Genomic DNA, 16,765 nt, shown 5'->3' on the forward strand with positions numbered 1-16,765 from the left:
TTACATTTACTGTTTGTCTGTGTCCTACTTATTATTTTGATGATCAGAAGGCTGGAGAACCTCTCCTATGAAAAAAGGCTGAGAGAGCTGGGGCTGTTCAGCTTAAAGAAGAGAAGGCTCCAGGGTGACTTCACTGCAGCTTTTCAGTACTTAAAGGGGGCTTATAAAAAAGATGGAGAGCAACTTTTTGCTCAATCAGATACTGACAGGACAATGGGGAATGGTTTTAAACTAAAAGAGAGGAGACTTAGTTTAGATATTAGGAGGAAATTCTTCACTCAGAGGGTGGTGAGGCACTGGAAGAGGTTGCCCAGAGAGGATGTGGATGCCCCATCCCTGGAGGTATTCAAGCTGAGGTTGGATGAGGCCCTGAGCAACCTCATCTGGTTTGTGATGACATCCTGGCCCATGGCAGAGGGGTTGGAACTAGATGGTATTTGAGGTCCCTTCCATCTCAAGCCATTCTATAATTCTAAGATTTTATACAGTTGCACAATTCTGGTAAACACTGCAGTACTGAGTGCTTCACTATGAACTCACTTGCTGTAGGGGTTTCACATTTAAAGTTAATCAATGCAAAATTAACTGCACCATCAACATTGATTGGGTTATGAAGGCTTTTTTGTTATAGGAACTGCGATATCATGTTGCTTCCAGTTTTCTTTGCATTAGCTGTATGCACAGTAATGAATGCCAGCACCTATGTAATTTGGCTTTGTAGATTCATAGGGGAAGCCCAGCAGTGCACATAAGGAAGTAAGTAATGATACTTGCCAGAAATTTAGCTACAAACAACTGGAGCAATATAACTCATAGGTCAGCAGTTCCTGCCATCAGACAGTGTTGACATTTGACAGCTTTGCAGACAGCAAGCATTTGTGAAAGCTTGTTTGACCCAGGGGGCCATTAGCAAGATCAATAGGCAGAACAGGCCCTCCCTCTGACTGCAAGGAAATGTATTTAGTGCCCTGGGTTGACCTGTCACACTTTGAGTCTCTTGCATCTTCTAACATTGTGGAAGAATTCACCTACACAACATCCCCACAGTTTCTTGCTAATAAATACTTTAGACTTGCTGTCCTACTTGCTTGTATTGCTGTCCAGAATCTCACCCTAGGTAACCATCTGAGACCTCCCCTTGTGCCTGTGAAGGAAGACTGAGGATAAAATCAAACCGTTTCACAATTTTGTGCCATGTCCTCCCTAAGAAGAGAGTTAGGTGCTTGTTTCTGCCAGTGCTCAGTGCAGTCACCCTTCAGGGTAATATGCAGCTTACCTTCAGGATTGTATTTATATAACTATGTATGTATATAATATATATATTTATATAACTGCGCTGAAGTAGATTAACAAAAGGTTGTTAGATGTCATTGTGTAAAGATCAAGGTAGTTTTTGAGATGCTTACAGACTGCTTAAGTTCAGTCATATCAGGAGGTTTTTGAATCTACAAGTAGAGGGTCTAACAGAATTTACACAGCCATTGGTTTAGGCAGCCCCTCTCCATTCATTTTTCTGTCTCCAGTTTTCTGGATCACTTTCTCAAATGTCATTGCCTAAATATTTCCTAATCCCCTTTCAGGCATCTAAGAAGACAAGTACAATTTAATGTTTTTAAGCTTCTCTGAATATGCAGTAATTAGTTGCACCCCAGTTAATTTCCACACTTAGGTAGGGACTTGAGCTTAGTAAAGGTGAGCCTCTTCATCCCATCATCACAGGGCCATGGTGCCAGCTGAAGCTGCCCACAGTTGGACTTCACAGAACCTGGGAACTGCCAGGTTGGCATAGTTTGTCCATGCAGAGCCTGAGCCTGCTGTCCCAGCCCAAAAGATTGAGGTCTTGGATCCTCACTGTTTACATCACAGGTGATAAACAGGAAGGTAAATACCAGACAGAAATGGCTTTTATAGTGTAGATAATCCTGGAAGTGCAGTGGTTGTGCTGCATTTCACTAATTCCTGGTCAGATTTGCCACCATGGCAGGTGGTGTCTGAAAACCCATCAGCCCTATTGCACAGAATTGATTCAATTCAAAGCTGCTCAGCACCGCATTTCACGGATAGAAAGACTTTAAGTAGGATTCTTTAAACACTGAAGGAAAGAAGTTCTTCAAGGCAGGGAGTGATACACATCTTCCCAAAGTAGGGTTCTGATACACCAGGGGCTTAATTAGGGTATAGCATTATATCTATGTGAACTTTCATTCTCATTTGCTCATGAATACACACATTTCTCACCTCACTCAGTGGACTTTGAGAAAAAGAAGTATTTACCTAACTGTAAAACTATTGTAGGTTTAAAAGTCTAGAGTGGCTGTGATAAATGTGTTGTAATAACAAATATGTTTTATCAGGCTTCCTGTAATTAATGGACAAGAACTTTCTTGGTGCTGCTCAAATGCTGCCAAAACACTTGAAGCTTCAATAAATATCACCAGAGGAGATGGAATAAGGCTGCCAGGGCCAGTTCTAACATTATCCCATCTCAGTGCTCTACTACTTGTGCAATACTCACTGATGAACTCACAGGGCAGCCCTTCAAGGTCTCACATTCAGTAGGAGATTCAGATTTCATTCCTGATGGAATGGCACGCTGGTAACAAGGGCTTTCATGGATAACACAAAGTCCAGTGGGTATGCTCAACACCTCATTTATGTGCCTTATCATAATGCTATCACTGTAGGGTAACCTTTCCCTACATGGAGGTGTCTTTTCATCACATGTCCCATTCATCCCACCACCACCATGCAGTTCATATTGAGGGACAAGTGTATTTAATGGTGGGAGTGACAGCAAGCTTATGGCTGTTGTACGTGGTATGAAGACCAGTTTAACGCTTCCAACAATTTGTCACTCAAGGTCCTGGTTTTGAAATACAGTTTTCAAGCCTAGCACAATTGTTTTACAATACACTCCAGACATCAATTCTTAAATGTTGATGAGTTACTTGCTGTCTTTATTCAGACAACAGTTATATAGCTCTGGGTACTACTACCGGGAAGCATTTTTAACAGTTGTCAGGCTGTATGGGTTATGAGAGATGTTTACTTTCCTACATCTCTATCATCTTTTGATGTTAAAACCTCAGTGTCAGAGTATTGCATCAAATACTCTCGGGATATGAAAGGGAATTCACAGTACAGGGTAAAGTAGACTTTTCAGTGTGGCAGAAGCAATTACGTAGTACTTCATGCTGGAGGACTCCTTTCATTAGTTCTGTAAGCCAGCCAAAGGCACCTGAACAAGACAGAAATAGGCATGTAATGTCACCATAATAGCATCACTGAAAAATCAGACAGATTTGAACAATAGGTTTTACGTACATGGCATTACCACTGACAGTAGATGTTGCAGCATCCTGCATAGCAACATAGGCAGGTCTCAGATTTTTATATATAATATACACACATATAAAAATGTTTGCACATACATATATATACGCAAGTGCAGCTGCTGGACCCTCTAGTGAGGGATGGAGACCATAGAGGGGAGAAAGAACTCATGAGTAGAAAGTACAGCTACCTCATATCAAAAGCTAATGGAAAAATAATTTTGATGCTAGTGATATTGATTTCCTAGTATGTTGGTTTAAGCAGCACAAGGTTGTTGTCACAGCAGGTGTTTTGCTACAGCTGTTCTTTGTACTCTTAGACTCTTAGCATGTCCAGCTCTTTTACTGTGCAAAGTCAGCGACTCAGGCATATTCAAGCATCACACAGGGCCTAATACATTCTAGCCACCCTATCAAGCCCTTCATATACACAATTTATTATTGCATTGCTTGGAGTCCTCAGCCTGTCCTTTCCAGGGCACATAACTGCTTTATACAGATAATCCTCTATGTGATGATACCAAAAATATTGTTCAGTTGTTCACTCATTTCTCCTTCAAAGACATTTGAAGGAAGAAAGCAAAGGATTTCAGTATACACTTATTCACCAAAGACAAACTTCTGATGAAAGTGATACTTCTGCACATTTACAGGGACTTTAAGAGAATGTGGGACTCTTGGCACTATCTTAGAAAAAAAGTATCTGAGTCAAGGAACAGGCAGTAGTTCTCAAATGACTAAGTAACAGCAAAGCTGAGGAACCAGTTCCTTCTTTAGGACTCAGATGAGTGCCTTCATGAGGGCCTGTCTTAAGGAGCCACAAAACTGCTGCTAGGGGAGAATTGGATAAGGGAAGAAAGATTGCATATGGTTTATTTTACTCAGATGTTGACACAAACTTGGCATGAAAGTAGATTAAGATAAGCAAGACCAATTATGTAAAAGGCAGTGATTGACTTTACGTTTTAAAAATGCAATTACAGTTTAAGAATGGGTGATTTCAGAAAGACAGAAAGTTCTAACTGAATTGTTTGCTGGAATGAAGCTGGAAGAATTCCTGAAGCTGGAGTCATTTTGTACCTAAATATGTTGTATGTTGTATGTATAAGGGAGATAATAATATGAGTTTTCCTGGAGGAAATATTATTTATTGGAATTTTGAGATTTTCATGCACCAGAATGGGCAGATCAAATTTTTGACCATCCAACATGAATTATATAAATTGTGGTCACTGTGTCATGTAGTAATAACCACCATTCTATAAAGGTATCTTACTCACAATTCCCCCGGGAAAAGGTCAATTAACTATACAAGGACTTTTTACAAAAATAGAAGTATTTCTTGAAACACATCAAGTGACTGAAGAGGAGAGGGGAACTAATGACGACCCTAAAGGATATCACAGATGACTTCAATTAATTCCATAGTAGATTTTTATGTCTGAAACTTGGAAAATATACTTTGGGTTCTACATTCTTTCCCTTATGTAAGATCATTGGAAAACTTTAATTGGAGCCTCATCCTCTGATGTTCTATGACCCAAATTCTGAGCTTCTGCTCAAGAAACTGCACAAGACTATGTCTTAGATGCCTAATGTAAAATGAGGTATCTTCTCAACAACAGCATGTAATTAATATGAAACATATGTCAAACTTAATCATTATAAAAGCCCAATGGTTTTGGCCACCAATTTTGTATGCATAAAAACAGACTTCTGAAGACAACATGCTCACAGATAACATGTAGATTCTGAGAGGAATCAATTGTTCAAGTGATTAAAAAAAAAAAAGTCCAAAATGTTAACAAAGTCTGCAATGTATTTTGGTTTGCTAACTTTATTGACAGTAGAAGGATAAAAGAAACTTTAGTTTCTTGATTCTTGTAGGCTATGGCCACCTCTGTTCCTCATTTCTTATTGAGTGTTATTGAAACAGTAATGCCTGATGCTCAGCCAAATGTATTACCCTCATTATGATGTGTAACCCATAGTCCTCCAAAGGCACTTCATGCCATGTGTTCGTCCTCTTCCTGGACATCCAAAATCAAGGATGACAATGGTATCATTTGCATGCTGGTTTTGAAATATACAAATGTCACTTAAGACATCTCAGTATTCCAGTTGCACTGGAGGGTTCATACATGGAAAAATCTTTAAAAAAATCTAGCGAAGCACTTGATTCCATCTTCTGAAAGCACAGAGCACATCTGTGCAATGCACATTCCACTTTTGCAATCCAGCCTCTTTTTAAACCTTTCCAGCAAGAACATCTACTTTCTTATTCCTTGACAATTTTTTTCTCTGTTCCATCACACCTTCATACTGAGGTCCTTGCATTCAGACATCATGTTTTTCTCTACCAGGCTATGCTAGCATACAGTCCTCCTGCAGTAATCACAGAATCATATAGGTTGGAAGAGACCTCCAAGATCATATAGTCCAACTTCTTACCTAACACTAACAAGTCCTCCACTAAACCATATCACAAAGCTCTAAATCTAAATGTCTTTTAAAAACCTCCAGGAATAGTGACTCAACCACTTCCCTGGGCAGCCCATTCCAATCACCCACAATGAAGCCAGCATTGGTGAATATACTTTTGTGTTAGAACAGGCAAGTTAGAGGCATACTGCAGCTCCTGATTTCTTCTGATAGAAGAAAGTGTTGGAAACTATTTTGGTAAGACCAAGGATGAAAAATGAGTGAATCCTTTTGTCTTATATAGAGGAAAATACAAGTACTCAAAAGAAATATATTCAATTAAAATCTAAAAATAATCAAATGCAATAGATTCCTGTACGAGTTAAATCTTTGAGGTGGATTTTTGCCAGAGGAGTTGAGGACAACTGCTTTATGACCTACACTTAAGTACAACAGTATCCTGTGTTTTGAAGTTATCACTGTAACTCCAGTTTAAAAACATTTTGGGAACTGTTTTATTAATCACCAAATGTAAAAAACAAAAACAAACAAACAAAAAAAACATATGCACACACACTAAAAAACAAAAACACCACCCTAAGTCTAAATTTACATGCATAGCACAGTTGCATATCCTTTTCAAGGCCAAATTAAAGAACAGCTCCCTCCCCAAATCTTAAGCTCTTCCCTCTCAGCAAGCCTTTAAAACTTAGGGATCCTCTTTCTCAAGCAGCATCTTTTTTATTGCCATTAAAACAAGAGTGGTAGCAACAGAAAACTAGATAGACCACATGAGGCCATTGCTGGTTCACATTTTGAGGTATTAATTCTTTTATTAGTGCTTTACCATCCGTGATGTTTTAAGACTTGCAGCAGACTTTTAAATGAATAGGAATTGACCTGTTCTGAACTGTCAGCAGTTTGGAAACTTAAAACATCCAGGACATGTCTCAAGGAATCCAGTTACTCTCTTTGATCCTAGATTAAAAGGACTGTTTGAAATTTTAGAGCTATGTAGTTTTCACATGGCTCCAATTAATACGACACTTGAGCTTTATTCTGTGAATGTACAATGATGTAGAAAACTGTTTGGAATTCCCTCATCTGCTATATTCTTTTTAAAAATACATGTATTAGTTTTAGATCAACATCTTCAATCACATTCAGAACTCCATCCTATCCTTAGGTTTTGTAATTCACAGAGCTTTAGCTTCACAGGTTATTACCAATAAATCCCAAAATGCATGCATGGATTGATTTAAGAAAGATATTTTACTTGTGTTTCATACACACACACACGCAAAAAAAAAAAAACTGATAATCAACAGTGGCTTAAAAAATTAACACTACTTCACTTTTTCACAAGTGTACAAAAAAAGAAATAATGAATTTACATTCAACGGTAAAGCTTAAAGTCCACTCTAATAATAGTTGCATTGACATTCACATACACAAGCACAGAATAAATATTTCAGGATTCTTATAAGAGCATACAGCATACATACAGTACTTGAATTTTACATAAGAGTGTTAGTAGGGTCAGAAATTCATAACCGCATAGAAAAAGTAAAATTAAAATCAGAAAAGGTTGTGTGGGAGGTAACACCAAGGTACTGCACAGAACTAGCAGGTTATATAAATCCACTTGTGTGAGGAGTTTTCTTCTCCTTCATATTAGGACAGTTTCTTTGCAAAGGTGTATTCAAAGTGCAGATTAATGCAAAAAAAAAATAAAATATTACTGTATTTATTAATACATGCAAGAGGCAGCCCCCAAGTGACCCGACAGAATAAAGCTGTTATTGGCAAGTGGCCGATATAATACAGATGTTTCAGGCAATTTTTCTAAAGCACTTTAATAGCAGCAATCATAATTTATAATGGCTCTAGACTGACTTCTGTTTGGGTTAAAGGGCATCATATTTCTTTAACATTTACAGCTATATTTCTTTATAAATAAATATCTCAAATAACAAATAGCATAGTTAACATTTATTTTTTCCTCTCTTTTGCATAAGTGTCGTGGAAAAACTCTTTTTCAGAGACATTATGTGCAAAATAATGTTAGAGTTGCAACAGGGACACAGAGCATCACAGTCAGTTACATTCCTGGGATGTCAGCCCAGCCCTTCTTATTCTCACAGGGCTAGCCTTGCCAGGGTAATGTAGGGCTTTAAAGGACGATTTTCCCAATGGCTTGCTTGGTAGAGACATAAAATTTATGTCATCTTAAAGAGCTGTAAATGTGAAGTTTTATTTTCAGGAGTGTGTAAAATACATCATGTATAGGGCTCAGTATTCCCACACAGTGATTTCCTAAGGTTTGAAAAGTCTGGTCATCTTTCAGACATTTCCTCCCCAGCCTGAACATCTTTGAACATGTATGTTCATTAGGTGTTTACTTTGTTGCATATTTACCAGCTCTTCTTGCATCTTATAACCTGGTCTCATATCACCTAGCTGACATCTGCACACAAAGATTTCCAATCAGATATAGGGTGCACCATATTAAAACTTTTAAACCTGTCCTGTAAGTGTCATCAAGACAGGAGCACAGGAACCACAGTGCAGAGATTCCAACCTCTCACTGGCTGTACTGTGAAGATTCTCCTTTTCGGCGTAGGAGAAAGGAAACTTGTGTCTGCTTTTTAGATTCTGAAAACAAGCCAGAGTGGAGAAAAAGAGTTAACACCAGACTTAATAAAGCTTTTTAAGACAAAACCTGTTAAGAAATTTAGACAGACACTCTGAATTTCCTGCTGATTTTCTGAAGTCTGTACATACAGGAAATTTGTTAACAGTAGGAAGAAATTGGGAGTTGCTACATAGGAGAAATCTGCCATTATTACAAAAACTGGCTAAGTGGGTTCTTTCAGTATAAACCCCTCACTGATCACTGTTCTCAGTAGTGCTGTTGCCCTTTTCTTTTTTCTCCTGAGTCTTGTTTCCCTTCTTCTTTTTCTTCTTTTTCTTGGTCTCTTCCTTCTTGCCAAAGGTTATGAAGTCACTTTTGTCAATTTGGCTGTTTGGTGGCTCCTGCCGGATGGAGATGATTGCAGGAGATCCTGGGATAATGAATTTGTCTGGCAACTCACCAGGACCACCTTGTTTGGGATTGCCCGGTCCAAACTTAAAGGTCCAGCTGTTGCTGTTCACACCAGCTCCCACGGGGGGGGACACCTCTCCTGCCTCAGGTTCTGAAAAAGTCAAAAAACAGCAAGAAAGCTTAAAACATCAGTACATACAAGCACTCAGTGAGTATCAGCTTCACGTTTGAAAGCTATGGCTTTAGCCTGGGTCTATGCTGACTCTTGGTGGCCTGGCTGCTCATCTGGGTGTTACTGGCTGGTTCATGTCCAGGCTGCTCAGTGCTAGCATGTGCAGATTCTCCCCACATATTGCTCTGGATCCCATGTTGTGCCTTGAAGTACAACTGTTCTCAGTGTTTTTTTTGAATTTGAAGTGCTTGAAATAAGAGATCACTATTTCATACAGGCAAAGATAAAGTGAAGTTCTATCCCCAGCTTTAGGCTTGCACTATGAAGCAAATTTTTAATTTTGCCTCCATGATTTTGCCATGATTGACCCAGTGAGATAGACATTTTTATGTGTGTTTCTCTGGCAAAGATATATATTGAGTATATAGCACAAAGAGATGCAACACAAATCAGGCTCTTCAATAGTCTTAAAACCTGCTTGCTTTCTTTCTTCTTAAACTCTGAAAATTATTTGTAATTTACATAACTCCAAAATTTGAATTGTACCAAAATATTCACTTTAATATATTATTTTAAGTACTTAAGTAACAAGGATTCTGACCAGGTGAAAGCTCAATGCTTGTGCATTGATCCTAAAGCCCTCCAATCTGATGAAAATGTTCTTATCTACATCCTAAAAGTGCAGCATTGACCTGTCCATTTGTAACACTACTAGCCATACATAAGTTCTTGCAATACCACACAAACAATGCCAATCCCATGGATCTGGTTAAGTCTCGATATTGTGCTCTGCATCAGAGCTGTCCAGCTGAACAGGTGAAGATATCGAGTGGGTAAGAAGGGAGTGGGATCAGCATTGCTGCAAGGAAGGGTTGGGAAACTGTCACAGGAAGACTGCATATCCCTTAGAAGAGAAGGCTGGACACGGAAAGAAGAAGAAACAGAGAAATCCTAGGTCTCAAACTAGTGAGAGATGGGGGAAGAGGAAACAAATCAGAAAATCTAGGTGGAGATCTCCAGTGTTTTGCGAGACCAGAGGATGCTATTCAGTAAACCTCAGCTGCTGACCGTTCTGCACCCCTGTAATAGCAATGAACAATGTTGCACTTCCTTTAGCAACCACTTCATGAAATGAGCAGTATCTCCTGTATTTCTGATTCTTTCAAGACCCTTCATCTTCTGTAATGGTATTCATAGAATTTTCTATGTCATGAAATAAAGTGTATGTTGTGTGTAGACATAAGACTCTTGATTCAAAAGCTAAAAGACACATTTTACTGCTTGACAATCTTTTTCTCCTGCCTAGCAGAGAAATACAGTTCTGAAAAGCATGATTCTTATCATTTATTTCATACTTATGCAGTATGTCCATGTTACAGAGCCAAAGGAATTTGTATACTTGATACATCAGCACTGTCTCTGAGACTGTCTGTGTAATAGGTTTGTCATAGGCAATCTTTTTAACAGAGGTGATATGATTGTTTTTGCAATCTGATGTTTAATCAAGATTTACAAGAGCTTCTACAATTCTTTTTTCTCTAAGACTGCATTTGATGATGAGGATTTGACTTTATGTCAAATACAGGAAATGCAGAAGTATTTCTGCATTTCTCCAGGAATGCAGAAGTATTTTAGTGACCTTAACCTAATATCCCTAGTGTAAAATATCTTTTTTGAAGTTATTATTAATGTGAAATTTCCTCTATTTTATCAATTGTAGCTTTTCTGAAAATTTCCTACGACCTTAACTTTCAGCTTCAGGGTTGTTTTTTTTATGTTTCTTTTTGATAATGGAAATGTCCTAACAAGTCCTTACTTACTAAACACATTAATATGAAACAGCTTTCATTTCTGCTTAATAGAGTATTTTGGTCAAGTACCTTTCAGATTGCTTTTGTTTCTTTGAGACCATAAATTACAAAGGTGAACATCGTGTGTCTTGGTCTATTTCCAAATTATTATTCATTTGTCTCTTCAGCAATATAAAAAACGTGAGTTTTCACATCACACACAATAGATTAAGGCCTATTTGACAAATAATCACTTCTTCCTTCCCAAAAAGCCCATCCAGCATTCATTTCAAACAACATTGGCCCAGACCCAATTCTCTTTTTCTGTTCCTGTCTGGAAAAACAGAACAGAACAAAACAAAGCCACAATCAAACAAAACAAACAAACAAAACACTGAAGGTGACTTCAAACCATTTTTGAACCATCCTTGCTGTGTCCAGTAGAAGCCCTGGAACAGTGAGTAGCCTAAAAACTGTTTTTAAGTTTTAGCGTTACAACAGCACTCAATGTACCTCATTGCCACCACTGCACAGCCAAAAAACGTTTTTTGTTTTAACGTGTGCCAGTGTTATTTTTATGTGACCATATTCAGTTGGATATACAACATGAAGCAATGATAGTGGCTTAATATTATGCAATATTTACTTAGTATTACCCATTTTACTACACAATTATGGTAACCTGCAAAAAGCATTTAAGAATAGAGGATATCCTCACAGTGCATTACCTTTTTTTTTTTCCTTGAATGAAAATCCTTGCCAGGCTAACGGGCTGCACGTACACTCCTGCATTACTGAAATCTAATTCAGAACAGGATATTGACCCTTTAATCTGGTTCTGCCCAGACAAATCCACTCACCAGATGAAGTCAGAAACATTTATCACAAATCCATCTGGTATAATGCATACAACCACAACAAACCCATGATATCAACCCTGCAATCAGGATTCTGTTCACCTGAAGACTAAGGGCTTGCCTGCATTTCTGTGTGTTTTTTTCTCCCCAGCCCTTGAATGTTTGTTGCCATACAAATAAGCATATTAATACTCCTTAATACTCACTAAGCCAAAGGAAACCAATTATCCTTACAGCAGTGTGGAGCGCTCACATACAAAAAGAATGAGACAGAACGTAATGAGTTAATAGCCATCATTTCCTAGCAATGGGGCTTCAACAGCCTCCTCAGGAAATTTCACTTCTGCTCGATTTACCTGGCAACATGTGCTTTTATCTGGATTGACAGGCTGGAAGGTCACAGTTCAGCTGTCCTAAGAACGCTGTATGTTTAGGTATTTCAGATCAAGAATAAATGTCATGTACTACCTAGTTTCCCAAGCTCCCTTAAGCATCTCTTCTGTTTCCTATCAGCAGGAATTTAACAACAAAAAACTTTCCACTTGGATGCTACTTTGCATTTAACTAGATTAATTGTGCTTCTCTTGCATGTTTTCTGGATCTTATTAAATGCTTTAAAGTTACTAAATTTAGAGGAATATCTAAATAAAGCAAATTCCCCAGCCACTGAATTTAAAACATTAAATTTCTTCTGACAGCTACATAGGTGGTTGTTTTATTTTACCACATGGCTTACATAAAAGTGCAAAGACTGGCCATTTCTTGGCATAAATCAAAGGATTACTTTGGAGACTTTCCCCTTCACCTCTTTGCCTTTTTCTCAAGGAATACCGCAGTCTTCATGTTGAATAACCAAATGATTAATTTTTAAAATGAGTGCATGTAGCAGAACTCAAAATCTAGGCTGCACCTGCACCTCCTGATGCTTCCTTGCCTGTGTGTATGCACACTAAAATGGAAAATGAACTTTTCACCCCTTCCATTTTTTCATACTATCGAAATAAAAATGTCTCAGTGGACTTTAAATGGAATCTACAACTTCTGAGATTGAGGAATATGAATCTCATTGTAGTCCATGAATTCAGTTGTGGGGAAAGGATTTTTAGGTTGTCTTTCAAAATACTTCTTTTTCTGTCCAGTAACTGTTACCTGAAATGCACAGACAGACCTGGATGCAAAAGAAAAAGAAAAAGAAAAAGAAAAAGAAAAAGAAAAAGAAAAAGAAAAAGAAAAAGAAAAAGAAAAAGAAAAAGAAAAAGAAAAAGAAAAAGAAAAACCCAAATCCTAAAATCACACAGCTGAAAGCTTGAACCATTAGAATATGGTGTCTAGCTAGCTTTTTCTTTTCCAGAGTCAATTACAGGTCATATACGGTAGCCCTCCACCTCTCACAGGGCTTGAAAAACATACAATCACAGTCAATAAACAGGTGTTCAAGTCCTATTTGCTCTGAAACCACCTGATTTCCTACACACTGATAGAAAGCATCATGCAGGTGGTATAGGCTTTATGGTCCCAGAAAGGAAACAGGCTGCAGGTGAGATATGTCAACCCACTGAGCACGGAGCATCTTGTGTGCTCCAGGCAGTCCTGGTCTCAGCAGGCAGGTTTGTCAGAGGTACCTAATTCTCCCAGTGCCCTGGGCAGGGAGCCCATGTACCTACTACAAAGCATGGGGTCTCCAAAAGTGAGCCCATGGACACTGTAGGCATCTTTTTTCTTCTTCTTCTTTTTTTCTTTTTTCTTTTTTTCTTAGATGTGATCTACTTCCTAACTTTTGCCACCAAAACAGTAGGGATCCAGTCTAAACTGGCTAATATACTTTTCACTATAAAGAGAGACAGACATACTCAGAAGGCAGTTCAACTCATCTTAAACACCTATTTGTAGCTGCATTGAATTTTCTTTGCTCCTTTCCTCTTTCTGCTGGAGTTGTCATACCTTTGCTTCCTTAACTACAGATAAAGACTGGACAGCCAGTATAAACTAGACAGTTGTGTTCTGGGTAGCTAATGCAAAATGAGATTAATTCCATGCTTGGAAGCAAGCTAAGCATGGCTCAGGGCATGTTGTACTAATGACAACGCCAGAGTGTTAAAAAAAAAAAAAAAAGTTTGAAAATAATCTCTTTAACAGTGACAGCCACAAAAAAAATCCTGCACAACTATCTGCAAGATAAGACCACTTTCTCAGCCCTAATCCATCCATAGGATTCTCATGCTCGCAGGCATAGGCATCCTCTGTTTAGAAATACCAGAGAAAGATCTGCCATGTTGTGATGGTGGTACCATTTCCACCTCTTAGAAGACTGTTTTAGTTATGACTGCAATGGCACAGGTACAGCTTAGTTCTTAAGTGACACTCTGCTGCAAAATTCCAAAGTACAGGTCTGTCACTGAGATTTACAGTGCTGTCTTTCCAAAGGCAGCATTTGTGAATTCACTCAATTGAAGGGTTGGCATATACCAGCTTGTAAAACCACTCAAGCTCATATGTAAGTGGAACAATGTTGAAATGCTGAGTGATGGGTACAAACAGCCTGAAATTGAGATGTCTTCTAAATGTAGGGGTAAAACGCCTGTTCACAGGACATGGCATCTCCTGGCTCACAAATCAATAGCCCATCAAGCCTAGACAAAAACTGCAGTTTCTATCTCACTAACTTTTTTCTCTCCTTTGTGGGGAGTGCATGTGTTTTCTTCCTGTCCTTGCATAGCCCCACAGCTACAATCTGGTGTTTATTAGAAACAGGTGGTGTTCACTCCCATAATGTGAGCTAGCCATATATCCTGAGTGTCATGTACATCGTCTCTACCTCCTATGCCTCTGCTTCTTTCTTAAAGAACCGTTGTCAGAAGGCCAGCTTGTGTTAGAACAGATGTGCCCTGCTCAAGGGGAAGGAACGAAAAGAATTTTGTGCAGCTCTGTCTCTCTGCAGAGACATTTTTGACTGTGTGACATCCTCGGCCAAGACAGCAGCTTGCTTTGTGTTCACTGCTTTGTCTCTGTCTTAAAAATTTTGGTGGCTCATGGACATAGAAAATCATTAGACAAAAGCTTTCAATTAAACCATCAATTATTATTAAATTCAAAGGAAACCTTTTAGATTTTTTTTTCTTTCCTAGCTACCAGAACATGTCAACTAAAGCTGCTGCGAGACTAGGAATAGAGGAATAGTCCATCATTAATCACAGACCCTTCTGTCCCCAGGTCAAAGTAGCAACACGCATTAATTAAATGAATTTATTTAAAATTGAGATCAGGCAATAAGCAGGAAGCAAACTGCAGAGAAAGCTAGTCATTAACCTGATTTCTCCCTTCCCTGCCTCCTCTGCTGATGCTGTACTGGCTGCATTTTCTGCCTCTGGCAGGCTTAATGAATATTCATTGTTATAAAGAGCCTGACATTCTGCACTGATTCTGAAGCAGCACATCAAATGCAAACAGTGTGCACTGAAAAACCCTCCCTGTGTCATTTGGAGAATCTCTGCAGACATTTTGACTTCAGTGATCATCCCTAAGCCTTTTTGGGATTAAAAAGCCCATTTAATCTTTTTTTTTTAAACAAACAAACAAACAAACAAACAACAACAACATAAAGCAAGCAAAAATCCATCAGCAGCATGATAAAATTATATATTGAACTAAAAGGAGTGGAAATGATTCAGCCAGAACAAAGTTTGAACTGTTTTAACTATCGGTTCAACAAACAATCCTGTCCATCTCTAAAGACAATGCTAATTTGGAATCTTAAAGGAAAAGCAAATAAATAATTCTTACTTTCTGCCCTCCCATCTGTTTGACCTGTTCTGCACTAACGACTCATAGACGGGAGGAATGAACAAAAGGTAATCTTTTCCCCACTGAGGGGACTGTAGTTTTAGTCCACTGCTTGACTTTAAAGTCAGTAACATTAAACAGGGTAATTATAGCACATATGCTGTGGGAGATCCATAACCCCCCACTGCTCCAACATCCAGCTGCAAAGCAGGGGGTAGGCATGGGATGACTTCCAGCTCAGTCTCATGTTACTGTCCATGGTGACACTTATTTTAAGTAAAATTACCTGTCTCATTATAAGAAAGTAATCTTACATCACTTTGTGTTAAAACAATTGTCTCAGATACCAATTAGCTCTGCCTGCATATTACGAGATATGTGAAAGCAAATACTGATCTGCTGACTACACAGCCTGTGCCAAGAGCACAACACACAGAGCAGCCTCAAGCTCCTCTCACTCTCTTACCACAAAAAAAAACTTTTCCTCCTATGAAAACATCAGCCTTCTTAGGTAATATCCTTCTACTGCTGTAACTGTGCTGTCTTGCTTCCACAGATAGAAACTGTTTGAGAAAGCAGCTAGCTGTCCTTGCTCAGGACCCATTTTAAGGCTTTCCTCACCAAAATGAGGACTACACTTGTCTGCTGCATCACTGCGTCAGCATGTACACAAGCCCAGGCTTCTCCATGTCATTCTGCCAGTCTAATCAGATGCTGGACTCTGGGAGTTACAGCTTATGAATGTTTATGATGCATTGCAAAGATTTTTAGGGTAAGACAATGCCTGCAATCTACAGTAGATGGATTTTTATTTGAGCATTTCAACACATCTGTGCCCAATAGTGATCATTTTTCACAAAACCATAGAATGGATTGGGTTAGAAAGGCTTAAAGATCACCTCGTTCTGTCCCACCTGCAATGGGTAGGAACACCTCCCATCAGCCCAGGCTGCCCAAAGCCCCATCCAGCCTGGCCTTGAGCACTTCCAGGGATGGGGCATCCACAGCTTCTCTTAGCAACCTGTTCCAGTGCTTTCATAGTGAAGAATTTCTTCCTAATCCAATCTAAATCTATCCCCTTTTAGATTAAAATTGCTACTCCTTGTCCTGTCACTAAAATCCATGATAAAGAGTCCCTCCCCAGCTTTCCTGTTGGCCCCCTTTAAATGTTGGAAGGCCACTATAAGGTCTTCCCAGAGCCTTCTGAGAAAGCTGGGATTATTTAGCCTTCTCTATTCTCAACCTTTTTTCATAGAAGAGGTGCTCCGGCCCTCTGATCATCTTCACGGCCCTCCGCTGGACACACTCTGATAGGTCCATGGTCCATGTCCTTGTGCTGGGGGCCCCAGAGCTGAATGCAGCGCACC

At 39.0% G+C, this 16,765-nt stretch overlaps 1 protein-coding gene across 2 annotated transcripts in view; it reads right to left on the reverse strand.

The window, feature by feature from the left end:
- Positions 1-6,304: 6,304 nt before the first annotated feature.
- Positions 6,305-16,765, reverse strand: part of LOC116494859 (protocadherin alpha-2-like) — a 180,544-nt gene continuing 170,083 nt past the window's right edge. The window contains exons 4-5 of one of the 2 annotated variants that reach the window (XM_032196969.1): positions 8,849-8,950; positions 6,305-8,408 (exon numbers count right to left, since the gene is read on the reverse strand). In XM_032196969.1, coding sequence (XP_032052860.1) covers positions 8,338-8,408; positions 8,849-8,950 — 173 coding nt within the window. In that variant the 3' untranslated portion in view covers positions 6,305-8,337. Of the gene's footprint in view, positions 8,951-16,765 lie in introns of both variants that reach the window. The other variant, XM_032196968.1, reaches the window with a different exon arrangement.

Source organism: Aythya fuligula, chromosome 14, assembly GCF_009819795.1.
Source record: "Aythya fuligula isolate bAytFul2 chromosome 14, bAytFul2.pri, whole genome shotgun sequence".
Lineage (NCBI taxonomy): Eukaryota > Metazoa > Chordata > Aves > Anseriformes > Anatidae > Aythya > Aythya fuligula.